General features: G+C 38.0%; 1 protein-coding gene across 6 annotated transcripts in view; it reads right to left on the bottom strand.

The window, feature by feature from the left end:
* Positions 1–27,965, bottom strand: part of ADAMTSL3 (ADAMTS like 3) — a 173,475-nt gene that overhangs the window by 65,540 nt on the left and 79,970 nt on the right. For 5 of the 6 annotated variants that reach the window (XM_027644164.1, XM_027644165.1, XM_027644163.1 and 2 more), the window contains exons 4-7: positions 27,518–27,645; positions 25,489–25,534; positions 19,141–19,377; positions 6,575–6,701 (exon numbers count right to left, since the gene is read on the bottom strand). In XM_027644164.1, the coding sequence (XP_027499965.1) occupies positions 6,575–6,701; positions 19,141–19,377; positions 25,489–25,534; positions 27,518–27,645 (538 nt within the window). Of the gene's footprint in view, positions 1–6,574; positions 6,702–19,140; positions 19,378–25,488; positions 25,535–27,517; positions 27,646–27,965 lie in introns of those variants that run through there. The other variant, XM_027644166.1, reaches the window with a different exon arrangement.

A 27,965-nucleotide genomic window follows, 5' to 3' on the forward strand; every position in this document is an offset into this window, starting at 1 on the left:
TGTTCAGGATACTTCAAGCAAATGCTGCAATTATTCTTTCTGAAATAAACACCTTCTTATGTTACAGTTTTTATATCGTCAATTTCTAGGAAGGACATTTAAATACAACAATTTATTTTGGATGTAATAAAATATGAGCTTTATTAATTTCATACTTGAGTATTTCACCAGGGTGAAAAATACTACAGTAAGAACAATAATACAGCTAAGGAGTCCTGGAAAAAAACGTTAACTACTGAACCACTTAATATCTTTTTGCATCTTGGTTTTCATCAGATGAATTGCTCGAGATAGCCAGAAGGTAGTAGGTGTGTATATCTTTAAAGTTAGGAAATAACTAATGAATTCACATGTGCTCTACAGTATTTGAGAGAAAGCAGGTTTGAGGGGCCCATATGTCCCTACTTGGTCAGGATCGTATCCCATCTCGACAACCAACGAGTAGTCACAGTGCAAAACCTCAAATAAAAGTCTGATTATGACCAGTTCTGAACACATGCAACCGCTGTTCTGAAGTGGAACCAAGGGCAGTCCATGCTGCACAGACACAGCCCAGGTTTACAAATGTGCAGACGTGTGTAGGACTGATACTCCTGAGAACAACCAGGGTCATCCTGCTGTGCTTCCTGCACCTCCTCTCAGAGAGCTCTGCTCGCCTCGGCAGACCCTGCTGATCCCTTTTCAGGATGCTTCACATTCCTTTAGCAGTACTACAGACATTCCACCCTCACCGAAGCACTCTCTGATATGGTCCAAAAGTCTCATGGGGGTGCTAAATTTGGTGTTTCTTTGCAGCAGAGACAATATTACCAGAAAGCATTTTATTTGCATTAGAGGAGATGACTAAGTTCACTGCCACAGCAACACTCAACCTCTGCAGCCCCACAGACCTGCTGAGAAGTCTGAGAGCAGATTTTTGTAACCTGACTGAGATAATTACGACTTAGGGTAGTCCTTCCATAAGAACAAGTAAATTATAGGAAAAACTAAAAGTGAGATTTTTGGAATTCTGAACAAAGATGAGGGTTTGGAAGAAAAAGGGACATAACCAACCCTAAGGGACTCCTCCTTCTAAGGACAGCTTTAAGTTCTGATGAAACAGTAGTTATGCTTGTCCGGGTCTGGTTCCAAAACTATATATTCCAAAAGCCTCCAATTCTCAGTTGAATATAATTCATATTCTTAAAGAAACACAAGGCTCTGTAAACCCATTTAAAAATGGTTATGCTATACATTTTCCATTAAATCAGTGGGATCCACACAGTTAAAGGCAGTGAACTCTTACAAAAACATAAAGGGAAATCGCTACCCTGAAATCTATACTTAGAATTTTTAATTATCTTTTCTTTCCCTTACACTATTTCTGTCTCTTTGGAAGTTAATTGCTGACCTTTGTCTAAAGCTGAAAACGAATAACCCCAAAGTCATCCGGAACATGCAAAAACACTAGACTAAAATCTGAGCTCAGATTAAGGCTCACCTTAAAAACTCAGAAACAGGTGAGACATTGTGTCTTTATTCTAACACTGCTTCCACAGAAGGGATTCCAATGGCATGTGAGTCATCTTTCTCCAGCACCTGCTTGAAATGGGCTTTCTGCTCTTACCCAGGGACTCTCAGCACACACACTGCACACAGCACTTGCTGATTAAGCTCCTGGATTGCTTTTACTTTAGATGTCAAGGTTTGATCCTGGTTCTATGGTGTTAATGTGGATTTAGATTTTGGATCTCAATGAGAGTAAGATCAGACTCCCTGCTATGGTAAGACTGGGAGCTAATCCCTAGGATCAAAATAAAGGAGCCACATTCCTAAACTCAATCCAATTCAGCAGGTTTTATTTATTTTTCCATGTGGGCCATGGTGGACCCATTTACTGTTTCACATATGAGCCAGTTGGGATTTTTCCCTCTCTCCTCATTCAGCAGGCCAGAGGGTTTATTTCAGGTCTATAAAAACTGTTTCTTTCCATGTATTTGCTCAGCACTTATTTACTGGTTCCCCAGTTCTGATCGAAAAATACAAATAACAATAATCCAGGAACAACTACCAGCACACAGGAACTAAAAAGCTCAAAATATTTGGAGTTTTATTGCCATAGCTTCCCTCATCTACTCTAGAATGAGGCATAATTTCAGAAGTCACTGCTGCTGGGATATGTGCTGACCTACGACAGACAACAATCTGGGCAAAGGTAAATAAGTGCTCTTTAATAGATACCTGAACCAGGTAAGTATGTGCTACTGAAAGCAGTAGTTATATATCTTAACATTATAAGTCACACTGTAAAATGTGTATGGGCACATCCTTTCTGTCCTCTGAGCCCTTCCCTCTCCAGTCTCATACTCTCCCACTTCCCTGTACCTCTATCCCTCTGTGCACTGGCCTTATGACTCTTCAGCTGAGAGTGCCACTTCTCTGCCCTTGCTGAGCAAGTACTTCTAAGGTCTTGTAACCTGCTTTTGAGACAGTAAGGCCTCAACTCAGTCACATACTTACTACTTCTGGACACCTCCACTTTGTATGCACTGGAGAAAACGTACAAAGACATACAGTAAGCAGCCCATGAAAAGAATGGATCTCAAGAAAATGCAGTGCAACATTAGTAATGAAATAGCCAGTGTTCTTACAACAGGAATTTCTTCAAGTAAGACAAGAGAGATCAGTAAAGTAAAGAAGGAGGCTTCATATTAGCTATAACAGCCCCAAGTAAAGCAATCAAACTAAAGGGATGTGCAGACTGAAACAGGTGGTGCTGAAGACCCAGCATCCACACTGCACACATCACAGGTGCTTCACTGGGACTAACTCCAGCCTGATCCATGGACTGTATAGTCAGTAGTTGTTGGAGAATATCAGGTGCTTTTCTGGGATACATCTTCTGGTTTAGTTTCATCAACACAATTCGAATTTATCCTCTCCAAGACCACTCCATGATGTGAACTGATGAGCAGCGTGTTAGGACCTTGACAAAATTCGCTTTAAAAAACACACTCCTTATCCAAAATGAAATGCTAATGTGTTGGCATCTATCCTTCCACACACACAGTTTTCATGCCAAATCAGTCCCAACTCCCTCTCCTGGCTTTACACATAGTTGATTTTTTCCCTTCCTCTCCAAATGTTTTTGACTCCATCTCCCACCGCAATTCCTTATCTAATCTCAGTCGTCTTCTCTTTCTATTTTCCTTGACTCAGTGTTTCTGTACAGCCAGGCCTGTATCCTCCACCCACCTTTTCATATCTGTCTTTCCTTCAGCGTATGAACTAATGTCAAATCTTTCTGTTCAGCCAGTCTCATCTTGTCTTTCCCTCTCCTTATGTGATCTCCTCAGCCCTGGTCATAAGTTTGAAGCCCAGAAGAGTTAGAAGTTCTCCATAAAATCTCTTTTGAATGCCTGAATGTGAGGTAGACATCGTATAGTTCAACCCATGATACCTGTTCTACACTGCAGTAAAGTAGAAAAGCAAGAGCAACCTCATGGAAAATTTTTAACAGCTCATTTCTGTTAATAATGTTAATTTATTCTAAGGAAGCTGCACACATATGATCTGTATGCAGTTGGGACCTGTAACAAGCTAGAGAACACTTACAAGGATTAGTTTTCAGAAATGTCAGCTGTTAACATTCAAGAAGCATCTACAGAAACTGCAAGAAAAGGTAGAGGTTTTTTTGTTTTTTAAAAGATTGTCATAAAATATGTGTTGATGTTCACAGACATTGCAAAAGACTTGTGCATGACCAGAAGACCACTGCCTGCCAAATTTCAAATCCCTGATCTGTGATCAAGTCCAACAATGGGGGATGTTAAGACATATTAAAGAAAAGGTTTCAAGAATGTTTTGACAGTGGGAAAAAACATATTTTTCTCCGCTGTGTCCTTGGAATATGCTGAGTTGTTTTGGCCGAATTTTCTCCAAAACATTTACCTGGCATGAAAAGTTTCTGACACAAGTGTTGAATTTTGGCAAATAATCCGTCATGTAAGGTGAAGTATCAGGCAATCTTGACAACTGGGGTTGCTAGCTCCACATATATTGATTTCAAAGAGGGGAGAAAACGTGAGGCAGCAAGTTGTCACAAAATTGAGCCAGCTGATGACATTCAAGAGGTAGCTGGGCCAAAGGCCTCTCTTTGGATAAATGACCAAAGTGAAATTAAGTTTTCTGGTTAAGTATTCTTGGGGATGATGGTATACAAACATTTGACAAAAAGTGACCAATGGTTAGTTACACAAGTGCCACAGGAAATAAAGCACATGGCAAGAGGAAATTCAAACAGTTACAAAGCCATCAACAGTGAAAACTCTTGTAAGAAGCTTTTTAGCAAAAAGTTAAGAGAGGTAAAACTTGCAAATATCTTGCAGTTTGGGAATTAAGTAAAATCAGATTAGGACAAGTCTGTGCCTTCAACTTCACTCCCTGTAAATTTCTGAACCAGTCTCTTTTCTTCTTCATTGGTATCAGAACCAGAACACTTTCCTACTGTTTCTTGCCAATAATAGTGCACAAAGCAGAGATCAGGGCCCAATCCTACAATTTTTCCATGTGCAAAAAGGGCAGTGGAGTTAATGGGAGTTCCATGCCTATAGTACTAGAAACATCAGGCCCATGATATCTCACTTCCCAATGGGACGGTACATTTTACAACCTATTACACTTTTTGTTTGAATATCATTAGTCAAACCTTTAATCATTTTACCAGAATGCTAGAATCTGGTTTGCTGGCAGAAGTTTAACTTGCTTTGTCTTTCAAAGGCAATTAAGTGCTAGTGGAAAAAATAAAGAACTTTTGAAATGACCATTCATTTCATATTTGCAAAACAGTAAGCTCCCTTTCAGTGCTGTTTAGCTTTCTGATCAAAGACATTCATTTAATGTAAAAACATATAAAAAAGATAATAAAACAAAGTGAGTCCTTTATGAGAAATCATTTGCCATCAATGCCTAAATTTCTTCGTCTAAAGTAAGGACTAAGATAACCAGGCACTTTTATTTTCCATTATGCCTCTTTTTTATAATAAAATCTTTGGCTCTTGCTTCCCTTCCAGTTCTTTAATTTGCTTCATTGAATAGTAAAATTCACATCCTGCTCACAAACTTAAGCTCCCTCTTAAATACACGCCTGTCATGTGTCGATATTTTACTTCCTAACACTAGTTCTGAAAGCTTCCAAACAACTATGCCTACCTTCACTAATACATTAGGACAAAGAAAGGATGGCTTTATTTTCACACACAGGACAATTATATGGAACTGCTTCCATAGTGTCGAACAACTTGACCCAAAAAAAGATTTTGGCACTGTCACAATACCAAGGAAAACATCAAATCTTCTGACTTTAGTAACATGGGTACTGTTTGGCTTATGTCAATGGTAATTAATTCACACCATCCACCTTCCTGCAGAGCAAGACAAAACCAAAACTTGGCATATCTGACATCTTTCCTCAAAATAATCTTTTTTGATCTTTAAATTTAAAGAAATCTTCAAGAACCACTGAATTATGACAGAGGAAACAATGAACCACAGGCATTTTTCAAGGCAATGGTAGACCTTCCACCAAATGATGCCAATTGTAGCCAGATCTTACCTGAGCCAGAACACCACAAGTGAAACTCTGCATACTGACTTTAAGTGCACCCTTGCATCTTGTGACTTTGCAGGAAGGTAATAAACCCCAAAGGGCCCATCCCCATGTGACAACTGCACATGACAAATATATATTGTGAGTTCCAAAACAGAAAAAATGATGTGAGGCAACTATCCCATATGACAAACACATGGGACACATGCTGTGAAATTCCAGGGAGCATCATCTATGGTGGTGGGAAGCACAAGTGTCAGAAGTGAGCCTCTGTGTGACAAACTTTGCCCATTTATCCAAAAAGCCAGACTCTTAAGACTCCAGTAAAGGGTCTAATTCTGATACTCCTCCTCTTTTACATTTTCAATATTACTGGGATCTACAGAGTTACTTGTAGTAAGATGTTAAGTATTTTGAAAAAGAATGGTAAAATTTGAGCCAAACACACAAAAAACAGACGGAAGTATTATTCCCTTTCACTTTGTGCTTTTTGTACCATATAAGTAGTTAACTTGCCCCTGAAGTTCAACTGTCTTCAGACACCAAAAAAAAAAAAAAAAAAAAAAAAGCAGCAAAGTAGCAAAGTTAATTTGAAAAGCAGGCACTTTCATGCACAGGCCACAATTTCCATAAAACCATCTATAAGATGTTTCCATGATTTAAAAACATTGCTGCAGCATCACATATACTGCAACATGAGGATACCTTCTAAAATAAGATGTGCATCTTGATGGTTATTCCTGATAGAAAGAATTGAGTAGCTCTAGAAAAAAATGCATATCTCAAATTCTTTCCTAGCTATACCCTAATGTGTGGTATCCCTCATGGAATTTCAATAGGCTAATCTAGCACAGACTTTAGAATAAGTAGCTTTGTAAAACTGCAAACAAGTACACAGTTAAAAGGTCACTCTGCAATATGCATGCTAATATACAAGCAGAAAACACAGTCAAGGACAAATTATCATAGGATCAATTTGCAACCTACTTTTTTCTGGTGAGACATGTGCCTTAGCTTGTCCCCTCACAAGCCTGCATGTTGAACCATCTCCTGCACAGATTCCACAGTTGTCTTCCTTGGCATTGCTCCCAAGTTGTCGATCACAGCCTACTGCCTGCCAACATCAACACCACAGTCAGAAGGAGGGCAAAGCTGTAGTAGACATGCTCAGGTTTCTGGAATTTTATTTATTATGTTATCCTTTTGATTTTATGAGTTGGCCTCATTCTATCAAAGCATATCTTGCTATTTAGAATTTTAAAAGCACACTGCCATTCCATGATTTTAATGATGAACCACAACAACTGATATATTAAGTTATGCAAGCATAGGAAATACATGAATCCGTTTCCCGCTACTTATGTGAATGAATACCATTGAGCATTATTCTTTCCAACACAAGGGATAACTATGTTATTTACAATTTGCTTTTCATCACCTGTTTAATTATGTCTGAGAAAGGATAAATGCAGTGAAATAACCCAAGTTAAAAATTTAAAGGGCACTCAGCCTTCAGCTTCCTAGACAAGGAGTTGTGGGCAGTGCTAATATTCCAGTGTCTTGGCCATTAAAAAATTATCTGGCACTCACACAGATCTCCTATTTGCCATTCTCATCAATGTCAATCACATATACATTTGCTAACCAGGTTTTAAGGAACTTGGATGATTCAGTTCTCACTTTCGACTTTTTTGGTTTATGAATGTGAGACCCAATCTATAAAACTTTCCAATGATTTTTATAAAAACACCCAAACTTAAACATTGCCAAAAATTTGAAAAGCAAAGTTTTTGAAGAACTGTCAACTGAAAACTCTCCAAATTATAATGAAAACATTTTTCCAGGTTTTCGCTTTTCTTCATATCAGTCACTACACAAGAAGGATGAGAATGGGAAGACAAAAAAGAACTGACAAAACTGACTAAAAGCACCTTCCTGAGGAATGGAAGGTAAATATTTGGCCTCACCTATTTTACTCTTCACCATTTCATAGAAGAAATTTTCAGGAAGTACCGAATGCTGAGCAATGTGGTAAAAAGCTCATCTCCAGCTTCGAGTTTCCTCAAGTCAGCCTATAGCCTCTTACATCCACATATTCCTGAGAAGGGCAGCTAATTTGTCATGGATGTGTGTATTTAACCGAACTCCAAACTGACAAACGGATAGAAAGCACTCTGGAAACTCACAGTTAAAAGCAGTGCTAGAATTCTGAAACTGGCCAGCACACGCCTCTTCCTATATAAAAATGCTTGGAAGGGGCAGTCTGAGCTGCCAAGATCCACTGCATCTGTGCTGTGCCAAAACTGACACACGATCCCCTTGGAGAGAGGAGGATCGAGTCCACACATAAGAGGCAGGGTTGGGTCTTCCAGTCTGAGTTAACACTCACACACAGACGCACACAAATCATGCACATCCACTGCCAAACACAGAGAAATGTAATCTCAAAGTTTCACACGTCTATAGAAAAGGAAACAAAGCAGTGCCACCTCCCCCTTCTGCCCCTTTCCCTTATTTTCCCAACTCCCTACATCCTGCACTCCCTTTAGAGGAGGACATAAAGAAGGACAGTTCATGGTACTTCAGTTGAGAGATATTGCCTTACTCAGGGCTTCAGATTTACCATAGAAATCTACATTAGCAGCTGGAAATTATTTTATTCCTGCAAATGAAGGGGATCTTCATCCTATGTAGCCTAGCAAAGAATTCATTTTAAAAAGAAATAAGCAGTCTAACAACAACAGTAAATCATTTTAACAGAAACTTAGTTGTAAAAAGATACACAAAGATACTACTAGCACATGGAGGTAAATTGTTAAACTACTGCAAGTGTAATATCTCCCTAGATCTCTCACATTTCCATTCCATGCTGTAATCTCATTTCCTAATTATTAAAAACCTGTTTATTCATTCATCAATTAATTTCAAAGGAAAAATTAAGCTGCATGTTGGGATACTCTGTGTGAAAAAGTGCTACTTTTGTTAGTTTAAGCTGCCGCATATTTTTAGTCTACAGATCCTGCAAGTCTTTGTTGGGAGGAGAGCATTGAGCAAGAACAGCACTTGCAACACCAGCCCATTAGAGTCCAACATGATAATAACAAACATCCACACTGAGCTCTTACACACAGTCCCTATGAAAACAAACTCTCATTGCATGTAACAAAAATTACACAACTGTGCAAACACAAAGCACTATTGTGTCCAACGTGGAATGAAAGTAAAAGGATAATCAGCACAGCAGCATACTTTAGAGTATTGTTTCATAAAGTTATTATTGCTTATTTTTTAATAATACACAAATGCCACAGAAATAAAACAGGAGTGCTAACTGCAAGGAACTTGGATGTGGGAAAAGCTTTACAGCTCCCCTGCCAGCAAAGGTGGTGTGTTCAGCAAGATGCATTCACCCTGTGTGGACTTCCTTCCCAGATTATGTTTACATCAACTGTTAGGAATATGAAAAATGATATCCTGGAACACAATTTAGAAAACAATTCAAATTATTATCACAATTTTGGCCTGAAGTGAGCACAGAATTTCAGATTTTGTTTAACTTGAAGCACCTAAAAATTCTGCAGATTTTCATGTGATAAGTGTCAAATTTAGAGCTAATTCAAGAATGGTGTGAACATTAGGATGGCACTTATTTCAAACCTGAGTGTCCAGAGCTAGCCTTTTTTATCTGTTTGTAAATCCCTGACAGGATATTTCTCAGATAAGCTGGACAACCCAGATATCACCAAAACAGGAGGAAGCTGAAAGGTATAACTTTGGAAACTGGGTCTCCAACACATACAGTATTGTGACACCAAATATTATAAATTTAAAATATTCATATTTTAGCCAATAACTATTGGAAAAACATAGTGTTTGATGAAACATTTTGAAGACAGTACCTTAGTATTTGCAAACAAAGCTGCAACAAGGACAACAAAATGATAAATGGCAACAGCCCTCCTCTGCTCACGCAGCACCTCAGCCAGCCAAAGAGGCTGATGATTTTCACAATTAAGGCATTTGTTAGGGTTAATTTACCTCACATTGCTCACTGTTTACAGAGCAAAAGGATCAACTCTAAATATTACAGGCAGACTGGGAAAACATCTGCAGGCTTTTAGGGCATAGTCAGGAATTATATTAGGTGATCTTAACATAGGCTGAATAAATGAAACAAGTGATAATACAAACTGTGTAATGGAAGGATTGGGACCCTGTGAATTTAAGAAATCTGTAATTATAAATACCGTAATTCCAAAAAATTATACAGGTATTGTAATGACTAGGTTGTAAGTGAGCTCCTCAGACAGCAGGGAGAACACTGGACAATATGTAACAAAATAAATTATAAGTAGAAATTTAAGATATAAAGAGCATTGAGGAAATTGGCACTATGTGCATTTAAAAAGCTGTCCATGATGGGGTACCTGTGAATTTGGATATGGCAAGATTATTTTCAGAAACAGGTGTCTGATCCATTATTATTTTTGGACACAGCCTGAACATGTTATTTGCCTATATTCTTATAAAGGAAAAAAAATATGACAAAGAAGAATACTGTTTTCTCACAAGTAGTTTGAATAGAAAGCATCTGGTTAAGCAGTGAACAAAATGCTTGTCTGCTTCAACAAACTTCTAAATGTTATCATGGCAGTGCTATTGTGAAAGACAATACTGAAGGGTGTTAAATGCTTTCTAGCATGCTTAGAATAGTTCATGTAGGTTCAGAAAGGCAAAGGAAGAGCAAAAGGTCAGGGTATAAAATACAGTAATATAGATGAAAGACAAGAATGAAATTGCTGCTGATATGGTAGAAGTGACTACGGAACGTCACAAATAGTTTTGCAAATATGAATCCAAAAAAATCACTCAGAAGCTCCCACAGCTGTTTCTTGAGGTCATATTCACTTAGTAGGGTTCCAGCTGAGGAATTAGACTTAAACAAAGAAATTAATGTAGCATGTGAATTTCAATTTGTGAAGGTCCGAGTATAATCTGTTAAATTCAAGAATCTTCCTTTCTTAAGATGTTTATAATTAACTATGATGAGAAAATGGACAGGGCTAAAGGAGACAGAACTTTAACTGCAATTCCAATACAGCAAAAAAGCACCACAGTGAAAAGCACGGAAAACCCCAGCCCTCTCTTCAGACTTCTCTTAATAAACATAAGTAAAAACAGGGACCAGAACTGCCAATGCAGAGCCCGATGGAGGATCAGGTTTTAAAATTTCAGCTTTTGCTTGTGAGACCATTGCTTTAGCCCTCCTGAACTGTGCTATTACCTCAACTGACCACTCACTTCCAGCTGCAGGCACTCCCAAAACAGGGAATTCATTCAACAGAAGTGAGTTGTGAATTATAAAAATGTTATATTTCAATTACTAAAAATGTTTCTGGGATGCTAACGACTCAAGATGATATACTTCAAATAAAGAAGCAGAAGATATAGCTACCCCTTACAATATAAAAATACTTGTCTGAAACATGAGTAAACCCAGAGATCTGTGCATAACTATCACTAAGTGTTAAGTGTCATTATTACTGTCAAAAGCATGAAATTGTATACAGCAAGATAGATAATTATATACCATATTTTTCCTTAGAAATGGGCTTCCCCTTTCTATGGTACTCTGGAGCCAAAGACCCAGGTACAGCCAGAAAAAACAAACATGCTGAGTTCTCCTAACAGAAGTGGCCACAAAAGAATAAATCACTGCTATTTTTATTTGTGACAGATACATAAATTCTATGAAACATTAAAACTGAAGTTGCACTAGTGCCATTATTTCTCTACCTACCATGTCTTAGACTAAGCTCTTTAGCAGACACACCATTTCAATATTCAGCACTGTGTATGTTAAATATTAAATAATTTTCTACTTTGACTAATAAATTTGTTATTGATATAGACTCTCATTTATCAGCAATTTCATTAAAATGATAAGTTAAACTTAGTTTTGCAGGATTCTATGTTTACTTGAGGGACTGGCAGCTCATCAGGGAGTGATGCCCTTTATTAAAATGATTTGGTTTAATAAAATGAAAACAGAAAATAAATTCAACAACATCTCAATATGACATAATTACCATATTTCTAGAGTTGCTGAGCAAACCCCCCCAGTGCTCAGGAAAACCCACTTGAAGGCTACTCTGGGTATATTTACATTTGTGTGCTTCCATTGGCCTGGCTATTTCCAAGGATGCTCAATCACGTGCACTCACGGAATAACCTGCTAGTGGGATTTTACAAACATACAGATGGTGTTTATTGAAATTTAGCTGAAGCAGAAAACCCAGCAAATCATTTATGGGGAAGTGCCCAATGCGCTTAAAATGTCGAAGAAATATTGTATTTCTGCTGAGCAAGGAACTGCACTGCAGAATGCACAAAGGGAGATGAAAATTATACTTCTTCACAAGAATGTGATAGAGCTGTTATACAGGAGATCCTTTCCCTCAAGGGCTGAGCAGTCTGTAATTATCCCAGTATATGTTGCCCAGTGGTTTTTATCTTAAAATTGGCAACAGATCTGTTAGAGCAATACCTCAGTAAGGGAATCCTGTGTTGGCTGGACCACACTGGTCTGCTGAAGGGTGGCAAAGGTTTTGTGGCCTATGTGCAAGTGGGTTTCCACTGCCTTTAAAATTTGTCAAGACGTGCAAAACATAGAATGAAAGTAGGTTGTTACACCAAACAGATCCAATGAAGTGCTCTGACTGCTTTGCCACCAGGATGGCAGTATTTGGGCTTTAATAACAAAATTATATATTTCAGCCTTACAAGAGATGAGAACTAAGATTAAAATGGAACAAAAACATCTACATACTTTTAAAGGTTATCAGCATTGCACAAAATACAACATAACCTCAGAATTACTTCTGGTAGAAATATCTTCTCCAAGTCTTGTGACTTGACTAGGAAAGGACACATGCTTTATTTCAACATTTACTGGTAAAAGAAGAAAATAGTAAAAAACCCTTCCATGCTCAAAAAGATAAATCTCTCTTGCAGTTTATTAGAATCACTCAACAGGAAAAATTAAGATCCTCAGGGTCTTACTCAGAGAAAAGGGATTTCTATTTCCAAAAACACAGACACACTGCAAAATCCAAAACTCAGAGAAATTATAGCTATGTTTTACTGCACAGTTGCATGTGCTATCACAGCACAGATATCACTGCATCAGTGTCAGCTATTTGCTGCATTTTTGCCTGCTCTGTCTTAGCACAGAATCACAGCACAGGCAGATGTCAGGAATGTCTGTACCTGCACAACAAATAATTAATTTTAAATGTGGTTTTGGGAATAAATGGTAATAAAACCATGAGTAAAAACCCTGTCATGTGAAAATCCTGTAATTAGTATTTTCCATGTATCTTTGCCCTGCTGTAAAACCTTGTTGCCATTCGAAGCCCATCTATTCATTATTTTGCAATCTCTGCTCACATCCTTTGCTTTGTGATAACTTCAGCTTGCACTTTCTTTCTACACAAAATAAATGTGTCCCCAGAGAGAATATAAAGAAAAAACTCCCACTGTCTCTTTCCCATGCTCATCATCCACAAGTAATTGATTCTGACAAGCAGATGGAGAGATCCCAGAGCATCCCTCCCATTAGGCAAGTAACTTCTTTCTTTCCTTTTTTTTTTTATTTACTTTTAAAAGTTGTGTGAATCTTAGCTTTCAAGCACTGCTTTCAAACTCTGGTTTACCCTCACTGAAGATTTATCTTGGTCTGAGTCATGATTTTGTCCTCACATGGTCCTGTCTCATAACTCTTCAGTTATGTCTGAGCTAACAAAGGCCTGATTGTGGTAGAGAGTTCTCACATCTCTGGAATCAAACCAGCACAGGACAGAATTGGCCCAGACAAGCTGACACAGGCTTCAGCATGTGTTAATAAACAGAATAAAGCCCCTTCAGGGATGTTGTGTATGTGCTCAGGACCAACAGCGAGCGTCCCAGCCCATCCCTTCACAGCAATCGAAGCCACAATCCCAGTTGCCAAGATGAATGAGCAGTAGCAGTGGTGGGAGTAAGAAAACTTCCTCTGTGTGAGGATTTTCATTGCTCACAGATAAGAAATCAGGAAGTAAAGACAAAGTGTGTCAAAATGCAAAACCCGAAACAGAGGCGTAAAGCAAGTCAGAATGATGGGCATGAGGAAACACTCCATGATGTTCAAATTCCTGAGCCATCCACAGAGAGGAAAAGAATGTAAAGCAATAAAAGAAAAACTAAACCAGAAAATAAAAAAATATAGTGCATAAAATTCACTGCATACTAAAGGGCTCCTAAAAAGACTTTCCACATATTTCTACTAACATTTTATATCTGAAGGCAAAAGGCTAAAGAGTGTTCCACAGCTCTGTAAATCCACTTCCATCAAATAAAACAGCGTTTCCAAAACCTTTAACTCTTACTACAGGATCTGTCACATGCTAGAGGAGCTAAGAGATTATGGGACCACCCGGTAGGAGCAAGTACCCTTTCCCACATGGTCTCCATTTTAGAAAACACACATGCACACAGTCAGAGGATAGGACACACTCCCACTGGACTTCTTGTTTGTGAGAATGCTTTTGAAAAAGCAATCAGTATATGGAATCAGATTACTTTGTTCCTTTTCTGTCTGGATCCAGACAAGTCTGCCTTGCTTGGTGAAGTTAGTACTAGGGGATTTGAAGGTTGCTAAGGCTCTAGTTCAAGATGACACCCAAATCATGAGTTTTTCTGCTATCACTGCTCACATGATTTAGGACCTTGCTAGTCTGGGAAGTAAAGTCACATTTGTACAAAGCTCGCTTAAACAAAGCAAAACTTGGCAGAGAGAATCACTTATGAAAAGAGAAATATAGATAAGAAACTGGAGATCAGAAAAAAGTCATTACTCATCTGACAAGAAAGGATAAACTTACACAGTAAGAAACTCTGTAGGGAATACTTCTTCATAAGAAACAGTAGGAGAGAGAATAAGACAAGACCTGAAAAGAAACATCAGTTTCTAGCAGCACTGAGCAGCTGCAAAATAGAAATAAGTGATTCCAAGGACCATTTCAGGGTCTGAGAGTATCCCTCCATTACCAGCAGTAAAACCACACGTCTGAGTTGTCATTGCAAGGGAACCACTACACCAAGGTGGACAGTGACATTAAAAGGGGGGCAGGTGCAGCCCTTGAAGGGCAGCTCCATGATCTGCTGGCTTGGACAGTGCCAAAAGATTCCATCGGGCGAGGAAATCAACCTACTGAGGCTCCGGGGGGTGACACTGCCAGGTCACATAGGATGTGGTAACCCATGCTTAGCTCAGCCCCATCCTCCAGTGGGAATTCTGGAGAGCCACCAACATCTCCCAGCTGAACTGCAGCTGGAGTTCCCCGCTGTCCCCAGTTTTATGACCTATGTCACGTGTGTGCGGTCACATGAAGATTTTCATATGCAGCTCTGAGAGCCAGAAAGTTTTGTTGGATCTACATGAGTAACTCCCACAGTCTTTCTGGATAGGGTCCAGCCTCCCAGCTCTGGTGCAGTAACATGTAGACCGAGTATAGGTGTCTGTGTAGGGATTCCTCCATGCTCCAAAATGTACTTTACACTGTGCATTTGCTAATTAGTGGTATCCAAGAAAGAATGCCAGGTTTGGTATAAAGGCTGGTTTGCCACAGAGCTACCTCAAAATCAGTTCCTCCTATGAATCACTTACTCAAGGTTTAAAGGCTAAAAAAGGACAAAAAGGTAACACAGACATTTTTTTCTGCTCTTTAAATATTAAATGAAGACTGTGAATGTTCATTTTGGAAAAAAAAGTGCTTTTTAAACAAAAATTAACTACTCAGACTAACGTGTTAGAAACACAGCTTCATGTCTCCAGTAACACTGGATGGAAAGGAAACGTTCTTTTCTAAGTCCCTGCACACCAAATCTCCTGTGCATCTTGGGTAATCCTTTAACATATTTACAGATAAGAAAATGTATCTGAAAGAACTGAAAGTATATAAAACACCTTAAACAACCACTTTGAGAAAGCAACTCACAGAAAAAAAGGAGTCATGATTCAGAAGAAATTAGTAATCTGCTGTAATTTTAAGTTTAAAGCACAAGCAAAGCTTACAAAAGTGCAACAGTCTTCCAAGAGCTTACAGAAACTGTTTTCAATGAAAACTCTGACAGATATTTACATCAAGTGTAAGAGTTCTTTGGTGGTGAGTGATACCTACTCGCCATATGATGACATGTGACAGAAGAGAACTAGCATGGCAGAAGTTGATGGGACTCCACTTGACATGTGGGATGTGTTTTGATGTCAGCTAGATTTATGCCATATGCTACAAAGCACAGAGTAGTGTCTGCCTTTTTTGGAACACAAGCAACTTGCTGACACTAAATGGAAAGTTCACTGCAGGATTTACATCATCTTTGACCTAATCGTGACAGCCTAGGACAGAACTACTCAGGCTGCTCCTTAGGACTCCAGATTTTTTGGGTGATGTGCGGATTTATTGTCCAAACACATTACTCTACATTAGGAAAATTATCACTGTAACCATTTCAGGTACTGGCACAAGTAATACTCCATTCTGCATTCTGCTAGAAAAAAAGCAGGTCTACATGAATTAAAACCAAAACCCAAGGAGAGGCAGGGCCCCAAAGCAGAAGGAGTAACTGGGTAAATGTTGCCCACACATGTCTGACATGCAGATGTTTTTGAATGTCTCCACCCACATCCAGATGGGCACAGCAGGAACATATTATATGAAAAAATGTTTGGGGAGTTGTGCAGAAACTTGAAAAAATATCAGAAGTTAAGTGTGAAAATACTCCTGGCAGTGCAGTTTTGACCTGTCCCCATTTAACACAACAGCCCCAGATATTTGTGCTGGTAACAGAAACAGGGCAGTAGCAAACTCAAACATGATCAAACGGTTTGACTGAGTTAAGCCTCAAGCAACTCAAAAATATCTGATTAACATTCACAAGTTCCCTGCTCCACCACCTTCAGATTTCACTTCTTGTAAAGCCTCACACCTCCTTTCCAGAGAGCAGCTTTGTCATCTCCCCATTTTCTTTGACAGAGCTTATTTAGTTTGATTTTGCTTGATAAGGGAAGTGCAAAGAATCAGAACTGAAGCTGGACAACAGGAACTCAACATGCTTGTAAATTCATATGCTGCCAAGGTGAGAGTCTGAATAAGAGGCAGAATTAGTGATGCAGCCCTACCTTACCAAGAACCAGAAGAGAAATGAAAGTGAAATCATGTTGGGGAGGAGGGGGCGTTGAGTCAACTTTGAGACAATAAATGAGTAAAACCAGCACCACTCTCCTTATACTAACTCTTTGGTGCTCCCAGGCATAAAAGTGAAGATACCCACATCAGCAGTATGATGTGCTCATTTAGATGAGTTAACTGTAAAAACACTTGCCAAGTTATTTGCAGGCTGTGCCAATTATATGTCAGAATCCAACAGATGGATCTTACAGCAACAATTGTGGAGAATCACAACTTTACTGTCTCGCTTTTAACAGCAGTTGACTAAATAACCGTATTTTTCCAGAAAAGATCAGATGTCAATTTGTTTTCTTTTCCTGCTCAAACAGGAGTAGCACAAAACTCTGTGTCGGTTTCTAATCAAGTCCCTGCCTCCCACAGCCCCTTTCAGAAGAAACCTTTCGCTCTGACCCTAAAAGAGTTTGCATAGAGAAAATGGTTATTCAAATGACCCTTCATTTCAATTCATTGAATTCAAATTTTTACCTCGATAAAATTATCCAACAATAAATTATCAAATATATACTTTAAAAAGCAGAAATTTTTCAATAGCCAGTGATTTAAAGAAAGTAAAGTGAAGACACCTGTTTGTGACTTTAAATGATAAATTAATTAAATTGAATAAGTCACAGCACAGGACACATTCTAAACCTGTTTGTTGGGTTTTTTTCCTCTGAAGATTTATCTCACATTGAAAAATATTTTTGTGAAATTAGAAGAAATAATGAAAAAAATAAAAATGGGAGAAGGAGAAAAGAAATTGATTCTCATCAGTGTAAGTGTTCCAGTTCCTGTTTGTGGAATGATTAATTTCTTCCTCCACGACTTCATTTAGTCTAAAAATGGATTATTTAAATTTCCAAGCATTTGATATCAGATATGCATATGAATACTACAAAATGCTAAGGAGAAACATTAAGGGTAGCCCTTTAAAATATATCTCTCAACTGTTCTTCACAAAATTGGATCCCTTCTAGGTGTAGTGAATTTTATGCCACGTGTGAAAGATGGTAGGTGTCTGAGGTCACTGTGGGAGACACTGGAAACCCCACGGCACTCTGAGCAAGAGTCTCACAAGCCTTTGAAAAACCCAGAGCTCTGTCAGATCCAGCTCATGCTGTGATGGGCACAGACAGCAAAGGCTGCTGCAGATGTACCCAGAAGAGGCTGTGACACACTCGTGGGTGAAAGCTTCTATCAGGAGAGGAGACATCACTAAGAACGTTGCAAAAGAAATATATCATCTGCAAGTGTTTCCAATGTTTATAGAGGTATATCCTACTTTAAAGTACTATCAATGAATGCAGTCTCTCTGTAAGGAATTCTTCTGTTCCGGAGGCAGCAGATGCACTGTGTGTTGACATGACTGGTATTGGAACTGCAGTACACATGGAAGTCACATAAAACCCACAGCAAGGTCCAGATCATATATTAATGTTGCTATAATCCATGCACCAGTCTTCTGCCAAATGTGTCAAATTTTCCCCTATAACAGAGCTATTTCTCTCACTGGGCCATATCCTGCATTTTTGAGTCATGCACAGTTCAGACATTTAACAGAGCAACAACCACTTGCAGAGAAAGAAAACTAATTGCAATAACATATCCATTCTCTATAAATTGCTCTGTTCATAAAAAAAGATTGCAATATTGCTTTGCCAGTGAGACATGGGCAAAGCTGGCAAGCCTCAAATATTTTAACTCTCTGCTTTTACACCAACTATGTAAAGTCAATAACATAGTTTTAGTAAATAATAAATATATCCAGAAATATAGATTACCAGTAAAAAGATACTAAGTCAATTCATTTAATTAAAACATATATTCACTCACCCCATACAAGAAGGCAGACATATACACTCACACCTGCCATTCTGGGCTGGATCCACAAAACATCCAATATTCTCTTTAACAGAGTTCACATAAGACTCAGAGAAGGAATTAAATGAAATGGAAGGCTATGCAATTCCATCACACCCTGACAGACATACTAAAGGTTAGAAAGCTATAGTCACAACAACCAATTTAATTTTTACATGCATAAATAGAAGAGCAAATTAATTTTATTGACCTTTTATTTATATATAAAAATATCCATGGCTAAAGCAGTCAGGAAGTTCTGTGTGCAGGAAAAGGTAAGTAATCTACAATCCATCTGGCAGTACTGGCAGATATGTCCAAAGTAAACTGATACATAAAGATGAAAAATAACCCGAAAGCGCCCACTCATGAGCAAAGTGCCTCATAACAAAGGTCATGTTTTGATTTACACCATGAACATACCTGGCATATTCCACTGATGCACATATCCAAGGATTCAATATTGCAACGAGTACCATCGAGCACTTTTGGGGCAAGCTCCACAACCAAGTTCTTCCCCAGAGCTTGACATTTCAGGGCACACGGTGCAGTAGGATCATTATACACAGGGATCCACTCATACAGGTGTCCCTGGTATTTGACATCATTGTAGGCTGAGCACTGTTGTGCCCTGAAGTCACCTACATCTGAAGGGCAGTCCTGAAAAAAAACAAAACAAAACAAAACAAAAGAAACATTTTTTTTTTTTAAAGAAAGGAATACTTCGCACTTGCAGTAGAGTTATCTGATGAATTACACAGAAGCTATTCAGGCAGGCTTGGTTCAAGAACTGGTCTGCTATGACAGATAGGCCACATTGCAAAGTTTTACTGTGTATATTAAAACAATTTATGTTGCTTAAACCATGGCTTGCAGTGCAAGTACAGAATATGACATACATTCCAGTAACAACAACATAACCGATATGAGAGGATAATTCAAAATGCTAATTTTTATGACACTATGTAGTACAGATAAAGTCTGGTTCTGTAGCACGAATTAGCTTCTAAAGAAATCTATATATTTTAAGTGACTATAATGAGATGTCTTATATTTAATATTTCTCTTTTCAATAGCTTTTCTCACTAAAGGAATTCTGAAGGCTTTATACTTGTTCATCAGTGCATATGTCAGTGCATATGAAAGAGGTATTAATGCTACTTACAGATAAAGAAATAAAATTTGTCTAATTAATTGTTCATTATTGCTTGGAAAAGGGACAAGAGCATTAGGAGGAGACACCAGAACTTTCAGCGCTTAATCCTTTAGTCTAATTACAAAATACCTTCACCTCAAGGAAGCAGTAAGGCTTACTTTGTTGAAATAAAAATACAATACAAATTGGAAACTACTGATTATATACTCCCTGTTCCAATGAGACAGTTCCGTATCTTTTCCCCCACAGCACCTACACAGCTGAAAGACCAAATATGAGAACTGTTTGAAATAAAATGTTCTAAAATATTTTTTCTACATAAAGCATTGCACCCAAATAATGATGTTAATATTAAACTATGGTGACAGGAATGAAGATGAATACTGATTGATTTGAAAATAACTTTGGTAAAGTACTGGCAAAGGAGTTGGAGTGTCAAACAATTCCTCACTACAGACTTCATTTGAAAGTATGTCCAGTGTCAAAGAGTCCGTGTGCCAGACTGAAAGGATATTCTTCCAAGAATTCCAACTGCACATATAAGCCAGATGTGAGGCTGATTTTAACAAAGTTTTGTTTTCATTGGATTGAAGACTGAAAGATTGTGATGTGTCAGCCGAACTCATGGAACTTATTAGTAAGTATTAGTTAACAACACTGATCCCAAACTCAGCTTCAACCTTATCAGTGAACTGAACCTTCCCTGAAAAAAAAGCTCATGAAATAGTAAGTGTATTATACAGGGCTGAGATTAAAACATACAGGAGAAAGGTTTGGATTTCAGTCCAGTGGCCTGGTGCTCAGTTTGGGGGTTTTTTTCACCATAGCAAAGATTAACCTAGAACGGTTTCTGGTTTGGTTGCAGTCTATATAAAATACCTTCTAAAAGTCAGTATTCTATCTTCTGACCAACAAGTGGAGGTTTTGCAGCTGAGCACTGAACAATTCACTGAGCTTTTCCAGCAACGCTTTTCACTCACCTTACAGTGAGAATAACTCAGAATGATACTAATAAATCTATTATTATTAATCCAGGATAATGCTAGTTTGAGCCATAGTTTTTGGAACTATACAATGATGGAATAAGACAGAGAAATTACAGTTACTGTAATTCTTTGAGTGTTTTACCTCAGCAAAATCCCACATGTGAGAGCTTCTAAAAACATCAAGCAGATACTGCGAGAAGCCACACATATTTACTGTGGTGTCACTCCCAAGAAATTCACCAAGTTTGCACTGGTGTAAATGAGAGCAGAACTGGGCTCTGACTCATCTGTCACCTCTCATTTTCCACAATAGCAAGTCCAAAAAGCAGAGAGGAGTTCAGAGTTCATATGGATACCACATGGTTCCCTTCCACCAATGCAAACAGAAAAGCAGTTAAGGATAAAAAATAATAAGTGGAAGTTAGATTCAAGTAAAGTAGTAGCAATATGTAGGAGTAGAGTTATTCAGCCATGCAGAGTTACATTTTCATCACAAAGAATTAAAGAGTGATCTGTTAAACGGGCAGAGTGATGGCCTTCAGCTGAGCTTTGACAGGCTGTTGTTACAATCCATTATCACTGGGTGTTGATGCAATGCCAAGACACAAACACCACGATGTCAGGATGTCAATCCATGGTTACTGTATGTTTCTCATTGATTCAACACAATGCAGCTCCTTCCTTCCACTCACTTCCTGGCTGCTTGAGAGCAAGTGAATTCTCATCTCCCTATTCTCTTTTGGTATCTTCAAAGAACCCAAAGTGATTATGGCAGCTCGATTCACATGCCAGCTCCACCTGCTTTATGTTCGAGCTCTGTTCAAAAGCAGGAGCATAAAAAGAGCATCACAGAGGGATATCAAAGGGCTGAAATTATTATCATTTGCATTATATCAGAATTTGGATGGAAACCAAGTTCAGATCCCAGTCTTCCTGGGAACAATAAATATTTGTATAAAGAAAGGATTTTAAACAGAAAGACGACTAAGCACAGAAAGGAATGTAATCAAGACAAAAAGAGGACTTGCAAACATCAGCTTAATTCCATTAGAGTGGGTCAGAAAAGTGAGAGGGTGTTTAAAAAATAGAAAGGAAAAGGTGGAGGAAAGATGTGAGTGGTAGGCAAGGGCGAAACATGTTCAGGAAGTGGGCAAGGTCATACAACCAGACAATGATACATGGGCCCCAACCCTCATCCTGTTTGTGTGTCTTTTTGTTCTTAATCTATTTCAGACATCAAGTCATTCCACCATTCCCTCTTTCCTCTAAATATTCCACATCTTTTCTTATTTGTTAAATATTTTTGCTACTCAATCCAGGATTTTTTCAGATTTCTTCATTACAGCAATAGCTTTTGTTTTACACTCAATCCAATGAACCATTGCCAGGCCATTCTCAGGTTCATACACTACTACATAAGGAGCTGAAGACATATCTGTGAGTTCTAAGACATGGAAATGTTGGCAAAAATAATAGCATCCAGACCTTGCAGTGGAATGAAGTGTATTTATGACATGACTTATGAACACATTAGACAGACAGATCTGAAAATGATGCTTCAGACATGACTACCATGCAGATTAAAAACACACATATATATATTCCCATTCGTTTTGTGATAGATGATTAAAAACTACTGCATTCAAGGACTGGCTTCTTATGAAATGTATCTTTGAGTTTTGGCAGTGAGCACACTCAGCCTTCGAAAACAAAGCTAACCTGGGAAATCTGTATCTTTGTAGGCAATGTTCATGTACAAAATATGAAGGTTGCATCAGACCCTGTGACTCTTGCCAACAATTACTCCACTGAAAAAAAGCACAATAGACAAGGCAAGAAAATTCCCAGTAAAAATGATGACACCAAAGAAAGTCTAGCCCTTTGTCTAGTTTTACTCTTTGAATCTCATTTTGTTGAAACCCAGCCAAAACTGATGAAGTCATTGTTTTGTTTTCTTTTTGAAATTAGCTTCAGTTTCTATGTTTTTCCTACACAATTTTCAGGTCACTTCTAAGTAAAATCAAGATACCTGAGCTAGAAACCACCCGTGCCAAGGGAGCCACACGGTGCATCAGCATTATAAATATAAAATAAATAAATGAACAGATTAGAAACTATGTAACTCCAGGTGAAATATTATAGTCTAAAGCAGACACGGTTCAGCCAAGTTTTTCTGAATAGAATAAGTTAACTGGTTAGGTGGATGCTGGGGCAATTATAGATGAATATGTTGAACAAGTGTGAGCATTATCTGCATATAATAAATGTTTGTAATGGAATTAAACATGGAGATATCTTTTACAAAACAGTGTTTTTTCTTACTGTAGAGGAATCACTCTGGCAAATGTATAAGTGATTTTTTGGCACATAAGAATGTGAAATTTATGGGGAAATGGCCCAAATAACTTGTTCTATGAATAGGACCCTAAAGGATTAACTTAAACACTTCCACATAGTGCACATCATAGCATTAGAATGTAACACTACATAGAAAAATTGAGATATAAAAAAAAGGGGTGCAAGAAAGGCTAAAAATCTCATTGAGTAACATACAATGAATAGTTTATTTCTCCAAAGTTTCTGTAGGCTGAAAGCATACATGCAGTTTTAGGAAATCATGCACCTGGCACCTCAGTTATGATAGAAAGATAAGCAGGCTATATATATGCCTTAATCTGAGTAATTATTTTGTTGCTAAGACCTTGAATTAATTTTTTGATTGAAATATCACTAATATTATTCTGGAACCATGCTTGAGTTCAATGAACTTACTACTATTCTATTACAAATCCAGATGAAACCAATTTTCTGGTAAAATGATTCTTGTTCTTTTCATTAGAATGACACACATATTAAGCTGTGCTTCATTTGTACTCCCCAATATAGATGTTAGTGGTGTAATGTATCATGCAGCAAAATTACATTTGCAGACAGCTTTACACCGTGTATTTATACTGAATGTCTCATGTGGTTACCAGTAATACCTACTAATATGGAAAGAAGCTAGTATAAACTCTTAATTTTCAAACTAAAATTTTACTCCTAAAGTGAGAAGCACTCATTAGGAGTAATGCTTTGGGGAAAATTATATAGTTTGAAACTAAACTGGCCTAATAGTTGCAGGTTTACATTAGCTGTAAGGCCCTGTTTCAAGGTTAAGTCACATCTAAGACCGGGGTTGAATTCAGTGACGCCAATCTCAAAGATCAACTCTATTAACAGTGGAAATCTCATTAAATATACCTTTTTTTGGCAGTTCTTCATTATCTGATCCGTAATCTAGGAAAAACCATTCCTGAGAGACTCTGACTGTATCTGAACTGAAATGGAAACCTGATCCCTTTCAGACATGCCCCAAAAGCAGAACTGTAAAAGGCAGTTTCCTGTCTGGAAATTAACATTTGAATCATCATAAATTCAAACAGATTCACGTACAAGACGTCTGCCACTTATCACTTTAAAATAAGTCCTAAAGTTAAAAAACAGGCTCCAGTGACTTCAGATAAACTCCCTGGGAGTTCACAGAGGATATGGAAATCATCTTAATTTTCGCTATGCTGAAGCATAAAAGGTCTTCATTTCCATCAGAGTTTTACTGCACAAACCTTAAAATGAAGAGTGTCCACAAATGTATTAAAAGTATGTAGATCTCTGCTTAAATATGCAGATTTGGGGCAGAAAATATGCCTAAACTGATGTCACCATCTTCCCTTTTCTGTACACTGGGTAGTTCTACAGTCCTTTTACTGAAGGACCAAGGTGCACCCTGATGACCTGTTTGTACTATTGCAGGAAGCTGTAGTGCACAGGAGCCGGCAGGCAGAGGTACATTACTGCATACAATGCCCACAACTAGATATTTAGTGAAGCAATGCAGCAAATAGATTTTACAGGGGCAGTCTGTTCACTGCTTACATCCTGACTGGCTGCAATTTAGCTTATCATGCAGCTTTTAAAGATCGTGCTATTTTTTGCAGGTAGCATTTTTATTCATGAGCTCGAGCCATTGTGCACCCAGCTGCTGACTCTTTTCTTCTGAAAGGGCAAGGAACAGGGTTTGCCTCTAGAATATGATTTCTGCATGCACTGGGTCTGATTCATTAATCACTTCCACTAGCTTCTGCCAGCAGAAACTGTGGCTGTGGTGTAAAAGTCATCCAATACTGAGGAGTGGAGTGTTAGAGGGAATATAAGGACTAATTATGCTATTTAAGATCTGAAAGGGATCTAGGTAATTAACCTCTTTGCTGACACACAGAGTGCCACCATACCATTAACGATCACAAACAATCCAGAGCTCAGTTTAATGCTTCATCTAAAAGACAGCACCCCCAGGAAAAGCACTTGCTAGTTTAAGATGAGAATTGATTTGTTAATCCTCCAAAATGTGTAACTCTCCCAAGAAGTGATATGAAACACCCTAAATCACAATTGGCACTGCAATTTCAAAAGAAAATGTCCATTTGGGAAGTCTGAGACCTCATGGTGTCATGCAGACTGAAATGTTTAAAACTTGTAATAATGATGGAAAGAAAATTATGCACCATAAGGTTTTAAATAAGAAGCAGCATTTCTTAAACTTTAACACATTGTTTGAATAAGTAAAACAGGATTAAAGGCCAGACTCACATTACTACTGCAGGTTTTGTATCGAATATTCCGACCTTCACAGTTCCTAAAAGAGAGAGTAAAAATGGTTACACTGTATAATAGCCAAACAGAACCTGTTTTACAGCTAGTTATTCTCTTGAAAATTAGACTTTTATTGCTACTGCCCTACCATAATTTGAGCTCAAAATACAAAGTTTAAATACAAAGGGGGTCTGGGGATTCAACAGGTTACACTTCTGTCTCTCTTCAGCAAATATGTGTGACTTTCCCTGTAAGCCCAATTTACTGCAAACCTTATGAAAAACACATTTATTTTGGGAAAAAGACTTCACAAGGCATCTCTAAGCTGATCTGTGCCGATTGCAGCAAAGTTATTTACAATAAATGGGATGTAATGTAGAGGGAAAAGGAGATCAGAATATCTAATTAATAATTTTAAATTAAATATAATTATCATGGACTGCATGCATTTCTAAGGTGCCCAATGCTTGTGAATCCTGAAATCCAGGCAATTCAGATCCTCGGTCTGTTGTTAATAGCTGAAATAACAGGCACATAATAGAGTCATGGTTATTTATTATGGTCTCATAAATATAGGGGGGTTGGGTTTCACACTTTTTTTAGGGACACACTCTGCCAAACTTCTCAATAAGGAATGAGTACTTTGCACAGTGTAAGATATTCCTCATCTCAAGACTGGCAAAATCAAGCCCTTGAAAGAACTGGAAACATATTTCAAATGACTGGACAATAAATTATAATTAGTGATGCCTTTAAAATCAGGAATAGTGTTTTGGAATAATCCCTTCATACCAGAAAGACCTGCCTTACATTAAAGAATGTGAGAACATATAGCTGGTAATTTACAGCTCTAGGACTAAATTTTCCAAATCTTGCAGGAAAATCAATGGTAAATATTAAATTTTTTTCTATAAAATGTGAGAGGGATTAAAAAACAGCATTTGAAAAGGAAAAACCAATGGATGCCTCGAGCAAGAATTCAACCAGCTCAGTCAAAGGTACAACTCTTCAAGTTCAAGATATTACAAGTCTCAAATTTCCTATCTTTTGCAAGACTGATTGTGTCACAGCATGCAAGTTAAAAACATTTATGATACATACAAATGTGAAAACTCTGCTTCACAATTGTGCATTTCCTGGAAATTGCTACAATCAAACACAGAAAAAAACTTCTAAACTATACATTTGTCAAGGTATGGAAAACACATGTTTTTCACATGGGAACACATTAAAAATATTAATAAAACCACAGTGGAATTTATACTGCTAGAATTTATTGAGCTCATTTCACAGTCCCTAACACACTGGTAGAACATTGAGGTTTCTTGCTGGAACTATTACTTTTCTCAAAGATCTTTGTGCATTTTGCACTAAAAGAAACAGGCAGTGCTTTAATCAATCATCTTTAGCTCTGTATTTCATACAGTTTGCACTTAAATAGCGTATCACATACTACAAGGCTTGAAGAAAATCTGAATTTCTGGCTGATGCTGCATTTAACCTAAAAAATCTCAATGAAATAGAACTTTAAACATAATCAGCAGTTTTAAAAATGTTTAAGAATAATTCAAGCAAAACAAGCAATTATGGATGCCAGCAGAGATGCCTCTAAGCTGGCTGGGATCTCTTCTTGCCTGACTACAGACCTGGTGCATTACTCTTACTTTTAGGACTGTAGCAACAAGTCCTGCTTTAGTCCAGCTTTACTACTGAGGTAAATACGTATGCAAGTAACTCACCATTTGCTTTATTTACAGTGATGGGGACTCCTCTCTATATTTGACTGTTCTAAATAAACCACTCCTGCTATTCCACAAACACATTTCGTAACATGTTTAAGTTCTATAACAGTTGAAGCCTAAGCGATTTATCTACTACAAACATATATTAAACCCAGTATTTTTTAATACTTGATCTATCTGTACACGGTACTTGGTTTCAGAAAGAGAAGTGACCAGCAGAGGATTAGGAAATCTGGCAGAGCTGCAGAAGAATGAATATATATGCACATAAGCATGCGGCTTACCTGCCATTTAAACATCTCCTCAGGGAGTAGGAGGCTCCCCCTCCACAGGTCCGTGAGCAATCACTCCAGGCACCCCAGGCATCCCAGGCACCTTCCTTGTCTTCATCTGAGCGGGTAGTTCTGGAGTTCTGAAGAAAAACAAAAGGAAGACAGAAAGAAGAAAAGAAATTATTCGGTATTTGTTTTACTGCTTGGCATTAATAGTACCAATTAAACTCCTTTGCTGCTTATTTACAGTATCTAAAATTTACTATTTTAATATATAATAATTACATGGGGAAAAAGCAGAGTCTTTGAAGATACAGTGTTTTTGGTGAATTGACTTCTGCCAAAAAGCTGCTGTGCCTGAACACGCTGCCATTCCCAGCCTCTGTATGCCCAACATGCTGTGTAGGAACCACACAACTGATCTCAAGCAGGCAGACCAGGCACTATGTCCTGAGCAGGC

The sequence above is a fragment of the Corapipo altera genome, unplaced genomic scaffold (assembly GCF_003945725.1).
Source record: "Corapipo altera isolate COAL_440 unplaced genomic scaffold, ASM394572v1 50, whole genome shotgun sequence".
NCBI lineage: Eukaryota > Metazoa > Chordata > Aves > Passeriformes > Pipridae > Corapipo > Corapipo altera.